At 43.3% G+C, this 16,152-nt stretch overlaps 1 protein-coding gene across 1 annotated transcript in view; it reads left to right on the top strand.

Moving 5' to 3' along the window:
• Positions 1-1,404: 1,404 nt before the first annotated feature.
• The window catches only part of cnih3 (cornichon family AMPA receptor auxiliary protein 3), a 37,723-nt gene continuing 22,975 nt past the window's right edge, over positions 1,405-16,152 (top strand). Inside the window, exons 1-2 of the mRNA XM_021600549.2 lie at positions 1,405-1,936; positions 12,150-12,218. Of these exons, the coding sequence (XP_021456224.1) occupies positions 1,859-1,936; positions 12,150-12,218 (147 nt within the window). The 5' untranslated portion in view covers positions 1,405-1,858. The remainder of the gene's footprint in view (positions 1,937-12,149; positions 12,219-16,152) is intronic.

Raw genomic sequence — 16,152 nt, 5'->3', positions numbered from 1 at the left:
CACGAGGGGCGTTGTCATGTACACTACGTCGTCATTGTAAATAAGAATGTGTTCTTAACGGACCTGCCTAGTTAAGTAAAGGTTAAATAAATAAACAGTCATGCTGAAACAGAAAAGGGCCTTCCCCAAACTGTTGCCACAAAGTTGGAAGCACTGAATTGTCTAGAATGTCATTGTATGCTGTAGCGTTAAGATTTTCCTTCACTGGAACTAAGGAGCCTAGCCCGGAACATGAAAAACTGCCCCAGACTATTATTTCTCCTCCACCAAACATTACCGTTGGCACTATGCATTGGGGCAGATAGCGTTCTCCTGGCATTCGCCAAACCCAGATTCCTCCTTCAGACTGGCAGATGGTGAAGCGTGATTCATCACTCCAGAGAATGCGTTTCCACTGCTCCAGAGTCCAATTGTGGCGAGCTTTATACCACTCCAGCCAACGCTTGGCATTGCGCATGGTAAACTTAGACTTGTGTGCAGCTGCTCGGCCATGGAAACCCATTTCATGAAGCTCCCGATGAACAGTTCTTGTGCTGAAGTTGCTTCCAGAGGCAGTTTGGAACTCGGTAGTGAGTGTTGCAACCGACGACAGACGATTTTTACACATTTCGGCAGTACCGTTCCGTGAGCTTGTGTGGCCTACCACTTTACAGCTGAGCCGTTGTTGCACTTAGAAGTATCCATTTCACAATAACAGGACATACAGTTGACCGAGGCAGCTCTAGCAAGGCAGAGATTTGACGAACTGACTTGTTGGAAAGGTGGCATCATGTGACAATGCCACGTTAAAAGTCACTGAGCTTTTCAGGAAGACCATTCTACTGCCTATGTTTGTATATGGAGATTGCATGGCTATGTGCTCGATTTTATACACCTGTCAGCAACGGGAGTGGCTGAAATAGCCGAATCCACTAATTTGAAGGGGTGTCCACACACTTTTGTATATATAGTGTATAATAGTGGTAGGCTATTAAACGTTTTTTATAGTCAAGACCTATAACTTGACTTTCTCATAATGGTGCCTTGTCATATGTCCGTAAATTGGCAAAGGCTTTGGCAGAGTCAATCACAATTTGTAACTCCATCACAATATATCCATCCAAACCATACTCAACATTTAAATAATCTGTGGAATCATTTTAGGCGTTCTTTGATTTTTAAACCCTGTCTGTGTGAATGTGTGGCTTATTTGGGATGCTCCGTCTACTATTCACATGACAACCATATAGCCTAGAGTAGCCTATAGTTGCAAAAAAAAACTAATTAAGCTTAAAAAGCATGTGCTTTTGGATAGGAATTGGGAAGATACAGTTGATAAACCCTACAGCTTGAACGCTGGCCCTTTAAATCCACCTGTTGGGGCGCCAGACTCTGCGCCTTCGGTGTGGTGGAGCTATAGGTTAACTGTGGTTTGAAGAGGCTGTTTATTATGCCTAGTGCCAGGATTGTTGGGGAGATACCATCACATAGTAGCCGACAAGATTCTCTTTAGTCACTGTATGGATAACATTTACCTGTCAAAAGCAGTATTCCTATTCTGGATGCTTTTGTGCATAATTTGGATCTCTTGATATCAATTTCAAGACATCGCTTGGACTTTGCTATTGTGTAACAATGTCTGTCCGTTTTCACCATATCGAGTCCACTGGTCTAATTTCCAATTAAAACATTTGGCGGCAACACGTTTGGACTTCAAAGTGAGACCGCGGACGTTGGACGTTCTGCAACAATTTGTTGCAACATTCAGGGCAAAGTGATGGTGTCGTTATCACTTCGGTTTGCCATGGCAACATAATCCTTTAAAAAAAATAATTCAGCCGAGTTCTCTTTTGGGTGATATTTCTCGTGGTGTTCAATTATGTTCACTTTCGCTGCCTTCTGCTATATGCTGTCGCTGGTCCTCTGTGCTTCTCTGATCTTCTTTGCGATATGGCATGTAAGTGGAGTTTTTATTGCTATATAATTATGGTTTGTGTTATGAGTTTAAAAAAATACATTCACAGCCTTTTTGGGGATTTTGAATGGTTATGGATAATATTGCGTAATAGTGCGTAGGCTAATGTATGTATTTACCTGCTCACATCCCCAGTGCCTTGCTCAAGATAATCAATACGTATTTTGATGTATCGAAAGGTGCAGTTTCAATGCCCAACCTTCCTTTGTAAACCCACCAGCTCTAACGGGCAGGGGGAAGAAAATCCCAAAATTGACAGGTGTGCACCCATATCTCGGACGTTCAGCCCAACACATAATTCTTTGCTTGCATTTTCACTGAATTCTACTACATGACGGTCATATCGGTTTTATATTGTTATTGCAAATTTTGTTAAATATAGTTTTATCAAAAGGTTTTACAATAATTAGCTTGACTCGGGCATTACGCACCGCTCTGGAATTTTGGGGAAATCTGTTGGAGACGTTGGACACGCTGTTCTAGCCCACTGAGACACATTCCCTCCCTCATATTTGTATCTGTTTGTTATTGTCTTTGTTAAAATCCCTGCAATACAGAAACTCCAATATGAATGCATTACAACATTTTAATAATCGAAATATTTACTCTCAAAGCCTTCGCGCCCTCCTGCGGCGTTTTATGTGACGGCAGATTTGGGTCAGGTCGCAATGCCCTTGGCCCCCGTCGTGCCTTTGCATAGCAACAGACCTGAGATTGAAGAGCTTCAGGTGTTCTACTGAGCCCCAGCAATTACAGGAGGAGGCATGGCATCTGTCTGTCTGTCAGGCCCGTGTAGGACTACAGAGCAGTGGACAAATCCCATCTAGCATATAATGAGACTGCAACTCACGATTTGAAAAACACATTACAGTTATACAGCTTATACCTAGAACATTATTCTCCCACATAGCTGTTTTCATTGTGTTTATATCACTATTATATACTGTATTGTGGTAATTTAACACAGTGTTATCCGAAAGGACTTTACAACTCATACACATTTCAATGTATTCTGGCCATGCGGGAATCAGACCCACAAACGTGGTCTCTTAAAGCACCATGTTCCAAACCAAACTGAGACATATGGGAACCACAATGGTTATGATGGCAGGGTGTAGATATCTCTAGCAGCCTGATTCTCATTCACAAACACGGGCATAAGCTACAGACAAAGCTACAGTATTCACTGTACAGTAAGTGAGCATAATGGGAATAGCCTGTTATGCAATCTACTATCACATTTATAGAACAAAAAGGTTTTAAATGACCAGCCCTTTTCACATAACAGCATGGCTGTCATCTAGACACCATCTAAGTGATTGCAATACATGGTCCCATGCAGTTTGACAGTGAAATGTGCCCCTACGTGCTACAGTGAGAAACAATATTTTTTAACTGTCTGTCATCTAATTGTCCTGCCCATAATCTTATCCCTCTACTTGACAGATTTACTATAGTTCTGCTTGTTTTTAAGTGGACCTGACAGGTTTAACATGGCCTACACATCCTCCTCTCTCCTCTCCTGACATGCTCTAAACTCCTCTGTCTGAGCTCTCATATTTACAGAGGGAAAGGTACTCAGAAGGAAGGACGTTTGGAATATCAGGACATGTCTTGTCGTTAATCACTGCCTGTTAACAAGCAGCCTCATCTCTCACAGGGCATGTACTATACTGGGGGATGACTGATGAGAACCCTGTCAGACACGACGTTGACTGATGTCTATGATTTGTTGAGATGTCGTGTCCAAGAAACCATCATTTCAGTCTCAGTGATGACGCTTCTTCACAAGTCCAGACCACACATAACCTTTTTATGTTAGTGCCAAAGACAAGCTGACGTTCAGTCGTCAAGTTCTTTGAATGATCTGAAACCCTTGACTCTATGTACTTTAACGTGTTGTAACGGATGCACTTTGATGAATCCTAATCGATTAATTCATGGCAAACTAGCTCAAGGTTGATCAACGCTCCTACATGTCACTCCTCACGGGTTAGTTAGCTAGGTTCTGTCCAGATTGAAATATCATTAGTCAATCATGTAATCCCAGTTACACCATCACTACTGGGACTGCCTGTAACAGAATAGAGGGTATTTTAATTAACATACTAGGTTAACTGTGTTCTCCTAAACTCCACACTGCTCCGAAACGCACAGACACAAAATGGTTGAGATGATTTCCCTCGGTGTACCAGAGCCCCTAATGTAGAGCTGGGTGACAATAAACCGAAAATGATTGATCCCAATCATTTATCGAGGACAATTTACTGATATCGATAATAACGATAAGTAACCTTTACTAGAATGTGAAGTTTGAAATGAAATGGGCCAACAATAGCCACAACATGGTAGTAGTAGTAGTAGTAGTAGTAGTAGTAGTAGTAGTAGTTTTAAGAGTGGTATAAAAAAGTAAATTATGCACATTAATGTTATAAACGTATCGTTCAATTGATTGTTATCATGATTATTCAGTCAATTTATTTTTGTCCATGTCACCCAGGTCTGTCATGATGTATTATGAGTGTCCATTAACAGGTCCATGTGAACGGCTCTTGTGGAACCAGTAAATTATGGGAGATCCCCCACCCCGTACCCATATGATGTGTTAAGCCCCATTGGCAAAGAGGGCATACGTTAAGTTAACATCATTCAATCTCATGGTGGCCATATGTTGTTTTTGTTTTTCTGACATTTAATGGATGCCGGTTAGTAAGCGTAGGTGGGAACTGTGAAGGAGTCATATGTATTAGTGGTTTCTCTCCTGCTGATTCAATGTGTGCCTCATACTGGAGTCTCTAGCAAGTACAGGACATTCACAAGTCTAACGAACCCTCACACTGACTCCTCCACTCAATGCTACTGGCCTCTGAGCATGGTGTTACGTGGGAAGGACATATTGCTTATCATTTCAATCTATGTGCAGTATAATAACATTTATCTTAATCTTGCAGGCTGTGAGTGTACAAAACATTAGGGTCATTCTCATGAAACCATTAAAAACCATGGCAGTAATGATTTTAAATAAAAAACATGTCATTTAGTAATGTAACAAAATATTATAATAAAGATTATAGTGTTCTCTACCTTGCACAAACAGTCATTTCAATTTAGGAATGAATTATTTTTGTATTTTATTGCATTTTCTAATGAAATTCTCATTACCGCAACGCATCCAGCTCAGTCTGAAGTCGGAAGTTTACATACACCTTAGCCAAATACATTTAAACTCAGTTTTTCACAATTCCTGACATTTAATCCTAGTAAAAAGTCCCTGTCTTAGGTCAGTTAGGATCACCACTTTATTTTAAGAATGTGAAATATCAGAATAATAGTAGAGAGAATTATTTATTTCAGCTTTTATTTATTTCATCACATTGCCAGTAGGTCAGATGTTTATATACACTCAATTAGTATTTGGTAGCATTGCCTTTAAATTGTTTAACTTGGGTCAAATGTTTTGGGTAGCCTTCCACAAGCTTCCCACAATAAGTTGGGTGAATTTTGGCCCATTCCTCCTGACAGAGCTAGTGTAACTGAGTCAGGTTTGTAGGCCTCCTTGCTCGCACACGCTTTTTCAGTTCTGCTCACAGATTTTCTATGGGACTGAGGTCAGGGCTTTGTGATGACCACTCCAATACCATGACTTTGTTGTCCTTAACCCATTTTGCCACAACTTTGGAAGCATGCTTGGGGTCATTGTCCATTTGAAAGACCCATTTGAGACCAAGCTTTAACTTCCTGACTGATGTCTTGAGATGTTGCTTCAATATATCCACATAATTTTCCTGCCTCGTGATGCCATCTATTTTGTGAAGTGCACCAGTCCCTCCTGCAGCAAAGCACCCCCACATCATGAAGCTTCACGGTTGGGACGGTGTTCTTCGGCTTGCAAGCCTCCCCCTTATTCCTTCAAACATAACGATGGTCATTATGGCCAACAGTTCTATTTTTGTTTCATCAGACCAGTACCATGGTGTTTATACTTGCATACTATTATTTGTACAGATTTATGTGGTAACTTCTGGCGTTTGGAAATTGCTCCCAAGGATGAACCAGACATGTGGAGGTCTACAATTTTTTTTCTGAAGTCTTGGCTGATATATTTAGATTTTTCCATGATGTCAAGGAAAGAGGCACTGAGTTGAAGGTAGGCCTTGAAATACATCCACAGGTACACATCCAATTGACTCAAATTATGTCAATTAGCCTATCAGAAGCTTCTAAAGCAATGACATCATTTTCTGTAATTTTCCAAGCTGTTTAAAGGCACAGTCATGTGTATGTAGACTTCTGACCCACTGGAATTGTGATGCAGTGAAATATAAGTGAAATAATCTGTCTGTAAATAATTGTTGGAAAAATTACTTGTGTCATGAACAAAGTAGATGTCCTAATCGACTTGCCAAAACTATAGTTTGTTAACAAGACATTTGTGGAGTGGTTGAAAAATGAGTTTATGTAAACTTTCGACTTCAACTGTATGAAATAGTTGTAATCATGAAACCCATTTAAATGTGTATGATGTGAGAATATACAGTACCAGTGAAAAGTTTGGACACATACTCATTCAAGGGTTTTCTTTATTTTTACTATTTTCTCCATTGTAGAATAATAGTGAAGATATCATAACTATGAAATAACACATATGGAATCATGTAGTAACCACAAAAGTGTTTAAAAAAATCTAAATATATTTTATATTTTAGATTCTTCAAAGTAGCCACCCTTTGCACACTCTTGGCATTCTCTCAACCTGGAATGCTTTTCCAACTGTCGTGAAGGAATTTCCATATGCTGAGCACCTGTTGGCTGCTTTACCTTCACTCTGCGGTCCAACTCATCCCAAATCATCTCTTGGGTTTAGGTCAGGAGATTGTGGCCAGGTCATCTGATGCAGCACTCCATCACTCTCCTTCTTGGTCAAATAGTCCTTACACAGCCTGGAGGTGTGTTTGGTCATTGTCCTGTTGAAAAAAAAATTATACTGTTGTCCCACGAAGTGCAAAACCAGATGGGATGGCATTTCGCTGCAGAATGCTGTGGTAGCCATGCTGGTTAAGTGTGCCTTGAATTCTAAATAAATCACAGATAGTGTCACCAGCAATGCATCCCCACACCATCGCACCTCCTCCATGCTTCACAGTGCGAACCACATATGTGAAGATCATCCGTAACAGTTGATGTTGAGATATGCCTGTTACTTGCACTCTGTGAAGCATTTGTTTGGGCTGCAATCTGAGGTGCAGTTAACTCTAATAAACGTATCGTCTGTAGCAGAGAACTCTGTGTCTTCCTTTCCGGTGACGGTCCTCATGAGAGCCAGTTTCATTATAGCGCTTGATGGTTTTTGCAACTGGACTTGTAGAATCTTTCAAATTTCTTGAAAATGTCCAGATTGACTGACCTTCATGTCTTAAAGTAATGATGGGCAGTCGTCTCTCTTTCTCTTTGAGCTGTTCTTGACATAATATGGACTTGGTCTTTTACCAAATAGGGCTATCTTTTGTATACCACCCCTATCTTGTCACAACACGACTGATTGGCTCAAACACATTAAGAAGTAAAGAAATTCCACAAATGAACTTTAAACAAGGCACACTTATTAATTGAAATACATTCCAGGTGATTACCTCACGATGCTGGTTGATAGACTGCCATGAGTGTGCAAAACTATCATCAAGGCAAAGGGTGTCTACTTTGAAGAATCACAAATATAAAATATATTTTGATTTAACACTTTTTTGGTTGCTAAATGATTCCATGTGTGTTATTTCATAGTTTTGATTTCTTCACTATTGTTCTACAATGTAGAAAATAGTCAAAATAAAGAAAAACCTTTGAATGAGTACTGTAGGTGTGTCCAAATGTTTAACTGGTACTGTATGTGTATGTGATCGTTTAAACATAAGGTGATGCCATAGAAAAATGTTGCATCCTGAATGGACAATACAGTTTTATTCGATTTTATTTTTCTGGCAAAAGGAGGTAGGGATTTTGTTATTCTGATCTGGGGGAAAGAACAACATTGCCATGCTGGTCTTTGGAGATATACTGTAGGCCTACACAGATTTGAGTATGTTTAATAAGGCCAGTCAATCATGAGGAAGCTGAACCATCCCTCCCCACATATGGCACCATGTCATTTAAATCATTTTGGATAGAAAGCTTCAGTAAACGCAAAATAAATCAAAACACAGTATAAAGTCCATTCCCCTCAGGTAGCACTGCTACTGCTACCGGCTGCCACTTCAAAAAGAGCAGCAATCCCCAAATGGGCAATCTCCACTCACCGAGGAAACGTTTGTGAGGCTTCCAAGTGGTTGCACTGGGCACATGTCACACATGTAGAGCATCAGCCTGCAGTGACTGTGTGCAGTCCAGAACAGATCTTTCAGCCCATGATTACCTTTCCAGTTTTAGAGATGTACTGCACCCAGTCATCAAACCGTTTTAATTGTATTCTGCTCAGGGTTGATTAAAAATGTACCTTGAGAAAATGAACCCATCTCAAGCGGGTTTAAAATCCTCCTGAATAAGTAGCCATAGCTGCTTAATATTATGAACACGAAACTTGTAGTCTTTGCATCGGAATTGATGTTCTCTGCCTCATGTTTGAGGTGTTATTTTCAATGTATTTTTTTTCTATATGAGTGCCTCAAGCAGTATGGCAGTGCCATAAGGTAGGGGACGTGTTCAAAGAGGGCCAGGGTCTCCCACAAACAAGCAGACAACAACAGTTGAGTTGCCAGTCAACCATAGTCTGTGGCCAGTCATGCTCATGAATGGATGTAACGTACACATACACCTGATGTCAACTGTGTGCATCCAAGATGTCTCCTCATATGACGAGGATGATAAGCATGAATACTGTATATGGTGTGTATTTACAGAATATTTCATCCTCTCATCACTAGGGCTGTGGCGGTCACAACATTTTGTCAGCTGGTGATTGTCAAGCAAATAACTGTCGGTCTCACGGTAATTGACCTTTAATTAAGATAAACACATTTAGCATCTCTTGGCTTCCACACATTTTAAAAAGTCAAATACATCCATGTAATATAGCCTACACCTTCACAATACATCCATTATTTAATTTAGACAGGTCTAAACAAACATGATATGAAGAAATTGTAGTGTATTTCAGAAGAAAATAATAGCATACTCTGAGTTGTCCTTATGTTAGTGTAACGGATGTGAAATGGCTAGCTAGTTAGCGGTGGTGCGCGCTAATAGCGTTTCAATCGGTAACGTCACTCGCTCTGAGACATTGAAGTAGTGGTTCCCCTTGCTCTGCAAGGGCCGTGACTTTTGTGGAGTGATGGGCAACGATGCTTCGAGGGTGACTGTTGACGTGTGCAGAGCAACCCTGGTTCGCTCCCAGGTCGGGGCGAGGGGATGGACGTAAAGTCTATACTGTTACATTGATGCTGTTGACCTGGATCACTGGTTTCTGCGGAAAAGAAGGAGGTCAAAAGGGGGGGGAGTGTAACGGATGTGAAATGGTGCGCGCTAATAGCATTTCAATCGGTGACGTCACTTGCTCTGAGACCTTGAAGTAGTGTTTCCCCTTGCTCTGCAAGAGCTGTGGCTTTTGTGGAGCAATGCTTCGAGGGTGACTGTTGGTGTGTGCAGAGGGTCCCTAGTTCGAGCCCAGGTATGGGCGAGGGGACGGACTAAAGTTATACTGTTTCATTAGGTCCTTATGTTAGGTCCTGATATCTGTAAGCCAAATGGCTGTGGGCTACACTAGTTAATTTAGCAGACAAGATTTGCTTATAATTCCGTGGCATTATTGACCTAGCGTCGTCCGGGTTAGGGAGGGCTTGGTCGGTAGGGATGTCCTTGTCTCATCGCGCACCAGCGACTCCTGTGGCGGGCCGGGCGCAGAGCGCGCTAACCAAGGTTGCCAGGTGCACGGTGTTTCCTCCGGCACATTGGTGCGGCTGGCTTCCGGGTTGGATGCTAAGTGTTGTGTTAAGAAGCAGTGCGGCTAGGTTGTGTTGTGTATCGGAGGACGCATGACTTTCAACCTTCGTCTCTCCCGAGCCCGTACGGGAGTTGTAGTGATGAGACAAGATAGTAGCTACTACAACAATTACCACGAAATTGGGGAGAAAAAGGGGTAAAAAATAAATAAATAAATAAACATATTATTCCACAAACTTGAAACTCAAGCGCTTCTAGGCAGAGTTGCAAAGAAAAAGCCATATCTCAGACTGGCCAATGAAAAGAAAAGATTAAGATGGGCAAAAGAACACAGACACTGGACAGAGATATGGCTTTTTCTTTGCAACTCTACCTAGAAGGCCAGCATCCCGGAGACGCCTCTTAACTATTGACTTTGAGACTGGTGGTTTGCGGGTACTATTTAATGAAGCTGCCAGTTGAGGACTTGTGAGGTGTCTGTTCCTCAAACTAGACACTTAGTTGTTGCCCGGGGCCTCCCACTCCTCTTTCTATTCTGGTTAGTGCCAGTTTGCGCTGTTCTGTGAAGGGAGTAGTACACAGCGTTGTACGAGATCTTCAGTTTCTTGGCAATTTCTCACATGGAATTTTTATGGTAAAAATGATCTTCCCCAAACTTGAAAGTCACTCGCTGCTTATTTATGCCAGTTAGGCTCTACACCCCTTGTAAAGGGGATTAATGATTCATGATTAATGTGCTTAACTTTAAGAAGCTATTTGGCCACTTTAGTTGTGAAACCTTATTAAAACATATAGGCATATATGCTAGACTACATGAGGTGCGTGACAATGATTAGAAAAAGTCGCAAAAAAAGGCATTATTTCTTATGCTGGTCATCATTCACAAGTGATAATATATAATTCACAAATGATAGGCTAATATTGTCACCCATCAAACTATTATTGAGTTAATCTTGTCTTTACATGTACTAAATAATATATGTGTGGCATTTGACGCTTTTTCCCGTGGTTTATTTGCATGCCAACCATGTAGGCTATACTCCTGTTGTAAAGTTAAGTAATGTGCTTAATATTAGGAAGGTTGATAAATAAATATAGTAGGCCTAGCCTATAAAAAGCTGATGGGATCCTCGTCTTTTTATTAGTGGCCATCATTTTGTTTTCTCCCGCAATTGCATAGCTTATAGAAATGTTGCGCAACATGAGCTCATGGGCTCTCATGAAGTGTTCGATTAGATTTTCGAATACATTTGCATTGATGTCAGAGTGATTAGAGGGACAATAGAGTGCTGAGTACCAGGCAGTTAGGACGTTTGGTAGGCTACTAATGACCAGAAGCAGCATCAGAGCTTGGAGAAGTCTAATTACCCTGACTAAACGGTAATGTGGAATTTGACTGCCTTCATGACTCGTGACCGCCGATGTGGCAGTAATACAGTCACAGTCAACAGCTCTACTCATCACACCCCACTGCCTCAGGTGTTTACAAACAGTCCATCCATGCTGTCTGACATCAATGCTCCTTCTACTGTGTGTTGTGGGAGCCCAGCTTTATGCTACTGTTCCAACTGCTCTCTGTCTTCAGTAAAACCCCTCTGCCACACACTTATGCACAGATATTTGCCAATAACCCCACAACAAAGGCATACATACATACACTCCCTGCCTCTGCCTCTGCTGTGCCTCCGTATGGCCACAGGGATAACACTGTAATAACCACTGTCTCCATAGTGTCCTACTGCTGCTCTGTCTGTCTATCTGTCTAATTGATCCTGCCGGTCATTCTGTGTTGTGAACACTGTGCTATTTCTCAGACGGCCCATACAACCACTGACACAGCCAGTGACACATACAGTGACCAGGTACTGACACAGCCACTGACACAAACAGTGACACAGGTACTGACACAGCTAGTGACACAGGTACTTACACAGCCAGTGACACAGACAGTGACCAGGTACTAACACAGCCACTGACACAGGCAGTGACACGGGTACTAACACAGCCACTGACACAGGCAGTGACACGGGTACTAACACAGCCACTGACACAGACAGTGACACAGGTACTAACACAGCCACTGACACAGGCAGTGACACGGGTACTAACACAGCCGCTGACACAGGCAGTGACACGGGTACTAACACAGCCACTGACACAGACAGTGACACAGGTACTAACACAGCCACTGTGACTGAGAAAGACTGATGTTAACAGAGATCTAAAACACGTCTCCCCCCTCTCTCCCGCTCTCACTCTCTCTCAGATAACAGCCTTTGATGAGCTGCAGGCAGACTTTAAGGTCCCCATCGATCAGGGCAATCCACTCCATGCGGTATGTATGTTTCTCTGCTGTGGTAGTACACTCACATGTTACTCATGTACTACTGTCAGACATGCTCTCAGTTCAGCGTGGCGAATGTTTGTGGAATATGTGAGCATGTGACAAGTGTTGTGAATTAGTGTATGATGTGTCATGAGTGTATTTTCGGGAATATGTGTGTGTGTGCAGCGTGTCTATTGTGCGTTAGTGTGAGTTTGGGTGTGTGTGATGATTGTTTTGGGGAATTATGTGGTGCGTGTGTTTGCATCTGTGTGTGTCTGCATGCGTACGTGTGTGTGTCTGCGCATGTGTGCAGCTGTGTTGTGTGTGTGAGCGTGTGTGTGCGTGTGTGTCTGCGCATGTGTGCAGCTGTGTTGTGTGTGTGTGTGTGTGTGTGTGTGTGTGTGCGTGTGCGTGTATGGGCTTGGCAGAGATGTGTGATCTGCAGCTCTGCATTAATAATACAGGAACCAGTTGGCTGCATGCTGTTCTGTTCCTCCTTACCTCCTCCTCCGGATTGGGACTGACTGACTGGTAGATACCTCACATCACAGGTTTAAAGGCCGCAACTCCCTGGCTGCATCTGAAATGGCACTCTATTCCCTCTATAGTGTACTACTTTTGACCAGGGCCCACATAGGGCTACCAGGGCCCACATAGGGCAACCAGGGCCCACATAGGGCAACCAGGGCCCACATAGGGCTCCCAGGTCCCACATTGGGCTAACAGGGCCCACATAGGGCTCCCAGGTCCCACATAGGGCAACCAGGGCCCACATAGGGCAACCAGGGCCCACATAGGGCTCCCAGGTCCCACATAGGGCAACCAGGGCCCACATAGGGCTCCCAGGGCCAACATAGGGCTCCCAGGTCCCACATAGGGTTACCATGGCCCACATTTGGCTAACAGGGCCCACATAGGGTTCCCAAGGCCCACATAGGGCTAACAGGGCCCACATAGGGCAACCAGGGCCCACATAGGGCTCCCAGGGCCCACATAGGGCAACCAGGGCCCACATAGGGCTACCAAGGCCCACATTGGGCTAACAGGGCCCACATAGGGCTACCAGGGCCCACATCGGGCTGTCAGGGCCCACATAGGGCTCCCAGGGCCCACATAAGGCTGCCAGGGCCCACATAGGGCTATGGTCGAAAGTGATGCGCTACAGTATGTCATGCCATTTCAGATGCACACTCTGAATCAATTATCGTTCCTCTCCTTTGATTCCCTCTGGGGTTTCTTGGTTTTTAATCTTTCTTACTCCTTAATTGATTTGAGCAGTTTATCTATGACGTCCCTGTGACAGCATACTGTAGTTTGAAGGTGACTTTGACTTACTGTACTGTCGCAGCACAGCTGTGTGTCCTTTGGGATGACTAGAGAGAAAAGTTGGATGGAGAGACAACGTATTCATGGAACAGGATTGCTGAGCAGTTTCAAATGCACATTTGTGAATTACTTTTCTTGGAAGTCATTGTCGTAGCTTTGAAAATGATCTCAAATTCCAGCAACACTGTCAGATTTTGCCGCATTTGCATTGCATGTAATTATGAACTGCATCTGGATGCTACACTTGATACAAATCCCTCTGATCTCAGAGAGAGACAGTAACAGTAAGTCACAACGTGTCGTTATCACTGTGCAACTTAAATACTTTATCACTGTGCAACTTAAATACTGTACTTTGAAATAGAAAGGTCGTTAGTGAAGTCCACTGCACAACTTGTCTTTCTCCCCATGGCCTCCATCCTATCCACTGTGACATGGATACGACCCTCCCTCTTTCTCTCCTTCCTTCCATCTCTCTCCTTCCCACCCTCTCTCCTTCCCACTCTCCACCTCAACCACATCATGAGTCCTGAGGGGAGTGTTGGAGATTGATGTCTTCCTCCCTGGGCACCACCCTTGCCACCTCTGCTACCTCAGCCTCACACCCAGACAGCAAGCTAATTAGTGGCTGACTGTCATCATCCCCTCCCCCAGGGGGCACTCTGGGAGTCAGGGCTGACCCTGGAGGAACCGCAGGGAGGATCCACCGGGCTCTCACAACACACACACACACACAGAGAGAGAGAGGCAACACACACACACACACACACACAGGCAAACACAAACACACAGAGGCAAACACACACACACACACACACACACACACACACACACACACACACACACACACACACACACACACACACACAGGCAAACACAAACACACAGAGGCAAACACACACACACAGAGGAAAACACACACACACACACACACACACAGGCAAACACAAGCACACAGAGGCAAATACACAAACCACGAACCACAAACACAAACATACAGCTGTGAGTCTCTATGGTTCTGTGGCTACAGGCACAGGTATGAAGGCAAGGCCTCGTATCATTGGGACTAGAATAGGTAGGAGTACCAACACAGTGTACAGTGGACTGAAAAAAGTAGGTTAATTCCTAGAGTTGGTGTGTGTGTGTGTGTGTGTGTGTGTGCGTGTGTTTGTGTGTGTGTGTGTGTGTGTGTGTGTGTGTGTGTGTGTGTGTGTGTGTGTGTGTGTGTGTGTGTGTGTGTGTGTGTGTGTGTGTGTGTGTTAGTATATACAGTAAGTCCTCTGGGTCTTGCAGAATATGGGGACACACTCTAGGCCCAGATGTATTACAGCCCTGTCAATGTTGTTTATTTTGAGGAGATCAGTGCCTAGATACCTATCTCTTCTGATACTCTCAGACGACACACCAGTGCAGCGCCTGATGCGAAAACATGATGCTTTAATATTCCCCACAGCGCTCACGGCCCTGCTTGTCCTTTGTGATGCTGATTTACATCTGTTGCTTCTCCGACTCAGGACTAACTTTCTATCAGCTTTCAAATCTGACTGATAAATCTGACTGATAAAACAATGAATAAATGAATTCCAGGGAAGAAGTGTTCATAGTTTCATTATCATGCAGAGTGAGGAGTATTTCTCGTGTTATGATTTTATTACCCTAGACTGGTCATGGAATTGCTCATACTACTGTATAAGTTAAATTTGATTTCATTCTTTAGTCAAATTCTAAATTAGTGTTTCCACAAATGGTGAAATGGGACCTGGTGGTTTAGATTACAGATTCTAGCAAGGGTCCTGGCTAGAATCAGTGGGTTTCTTCACTTGTTTGGACACAGGAAAACTACAAAAGCTTTACAGGTTAGGTAACCACTGGCCCATGTAATCGACCGGATACTGAACTTGGGTTGTTGGCTCACTGCCTTCACCCTACTCCCTTAGAGAAAAGGGTTCATAAAGGCTTGTTTTGGCAGTGTTAGAAGCACGGAGACCTCAGATCTCATGTCCTCAGTCACTGTAGGAAGCGAAGTACCTGCACAATACTGACAATACATCAACCTCCCTATTACTGGACCGTCATTTCACCTCTCCTCTCCTGCAGGAAGTGAACCAGTAATTAGCCCATATCCATTCAGTCCTCCGACAAAGCGCTGTGTGTACTTTAGTGTACTCTGTGAAGGTACACTCCAGAGAAGGCCTTCTAACCTGACAAACACTCCTCTTCTTTTCTCAACAGTTCCTTCAGACTTCCCCATCTCTCCTCTCCCTTCTCAGCCTCAGTTTACATTTGTTTATCATATTTACAGTGCCCCGGCACACTTGCTTGTCAAGCAAATTCTTGCTGAGTAACATTTCAACGCCAACCCAGTCTAATTGCTTGCTAATGAGAAGTGTTGATACCTCGGCAGTTATCTGCCGTCTCCATGGCTGCCACTGGAATACATTAGCATGGCCTCGTTCATATTCCTCCTCGAGATGGAGAGAGGAGAGGAAAACATGTCAGAGGCAAATTCGGGTTCGCCCCAAATAAGGTGCTGCAGTCTCATAATATAACTCATTTACTGTATCTTCTCATAGATGTTGTGGTTTTCTTATGCTGATGTGCTGCAGTGGGTCGTGAG

The sequence above is a fragment of the Oncorhynchus mykiss genome, chromosome 4 (genome assembly GCF_013265735.2).
Source record: "Oncorhynchus mykiss isolate Arlee chromosome 4, USDA_OmykA_1.1, whole genome shotgun sequence".
NCBI classification, from domain to species: Eukaryota; Metazoa; Chordata; class Actinopteri; order Salmoniformes; family Salmonidae; genus Oncorhynchus; species Oncorhynchus mykiss.
The sequence above is the reverse complement of the archived record's forward strand: the minus strand, read 5'-3'. Positions and strand labels throughout refer to the sequence as shown.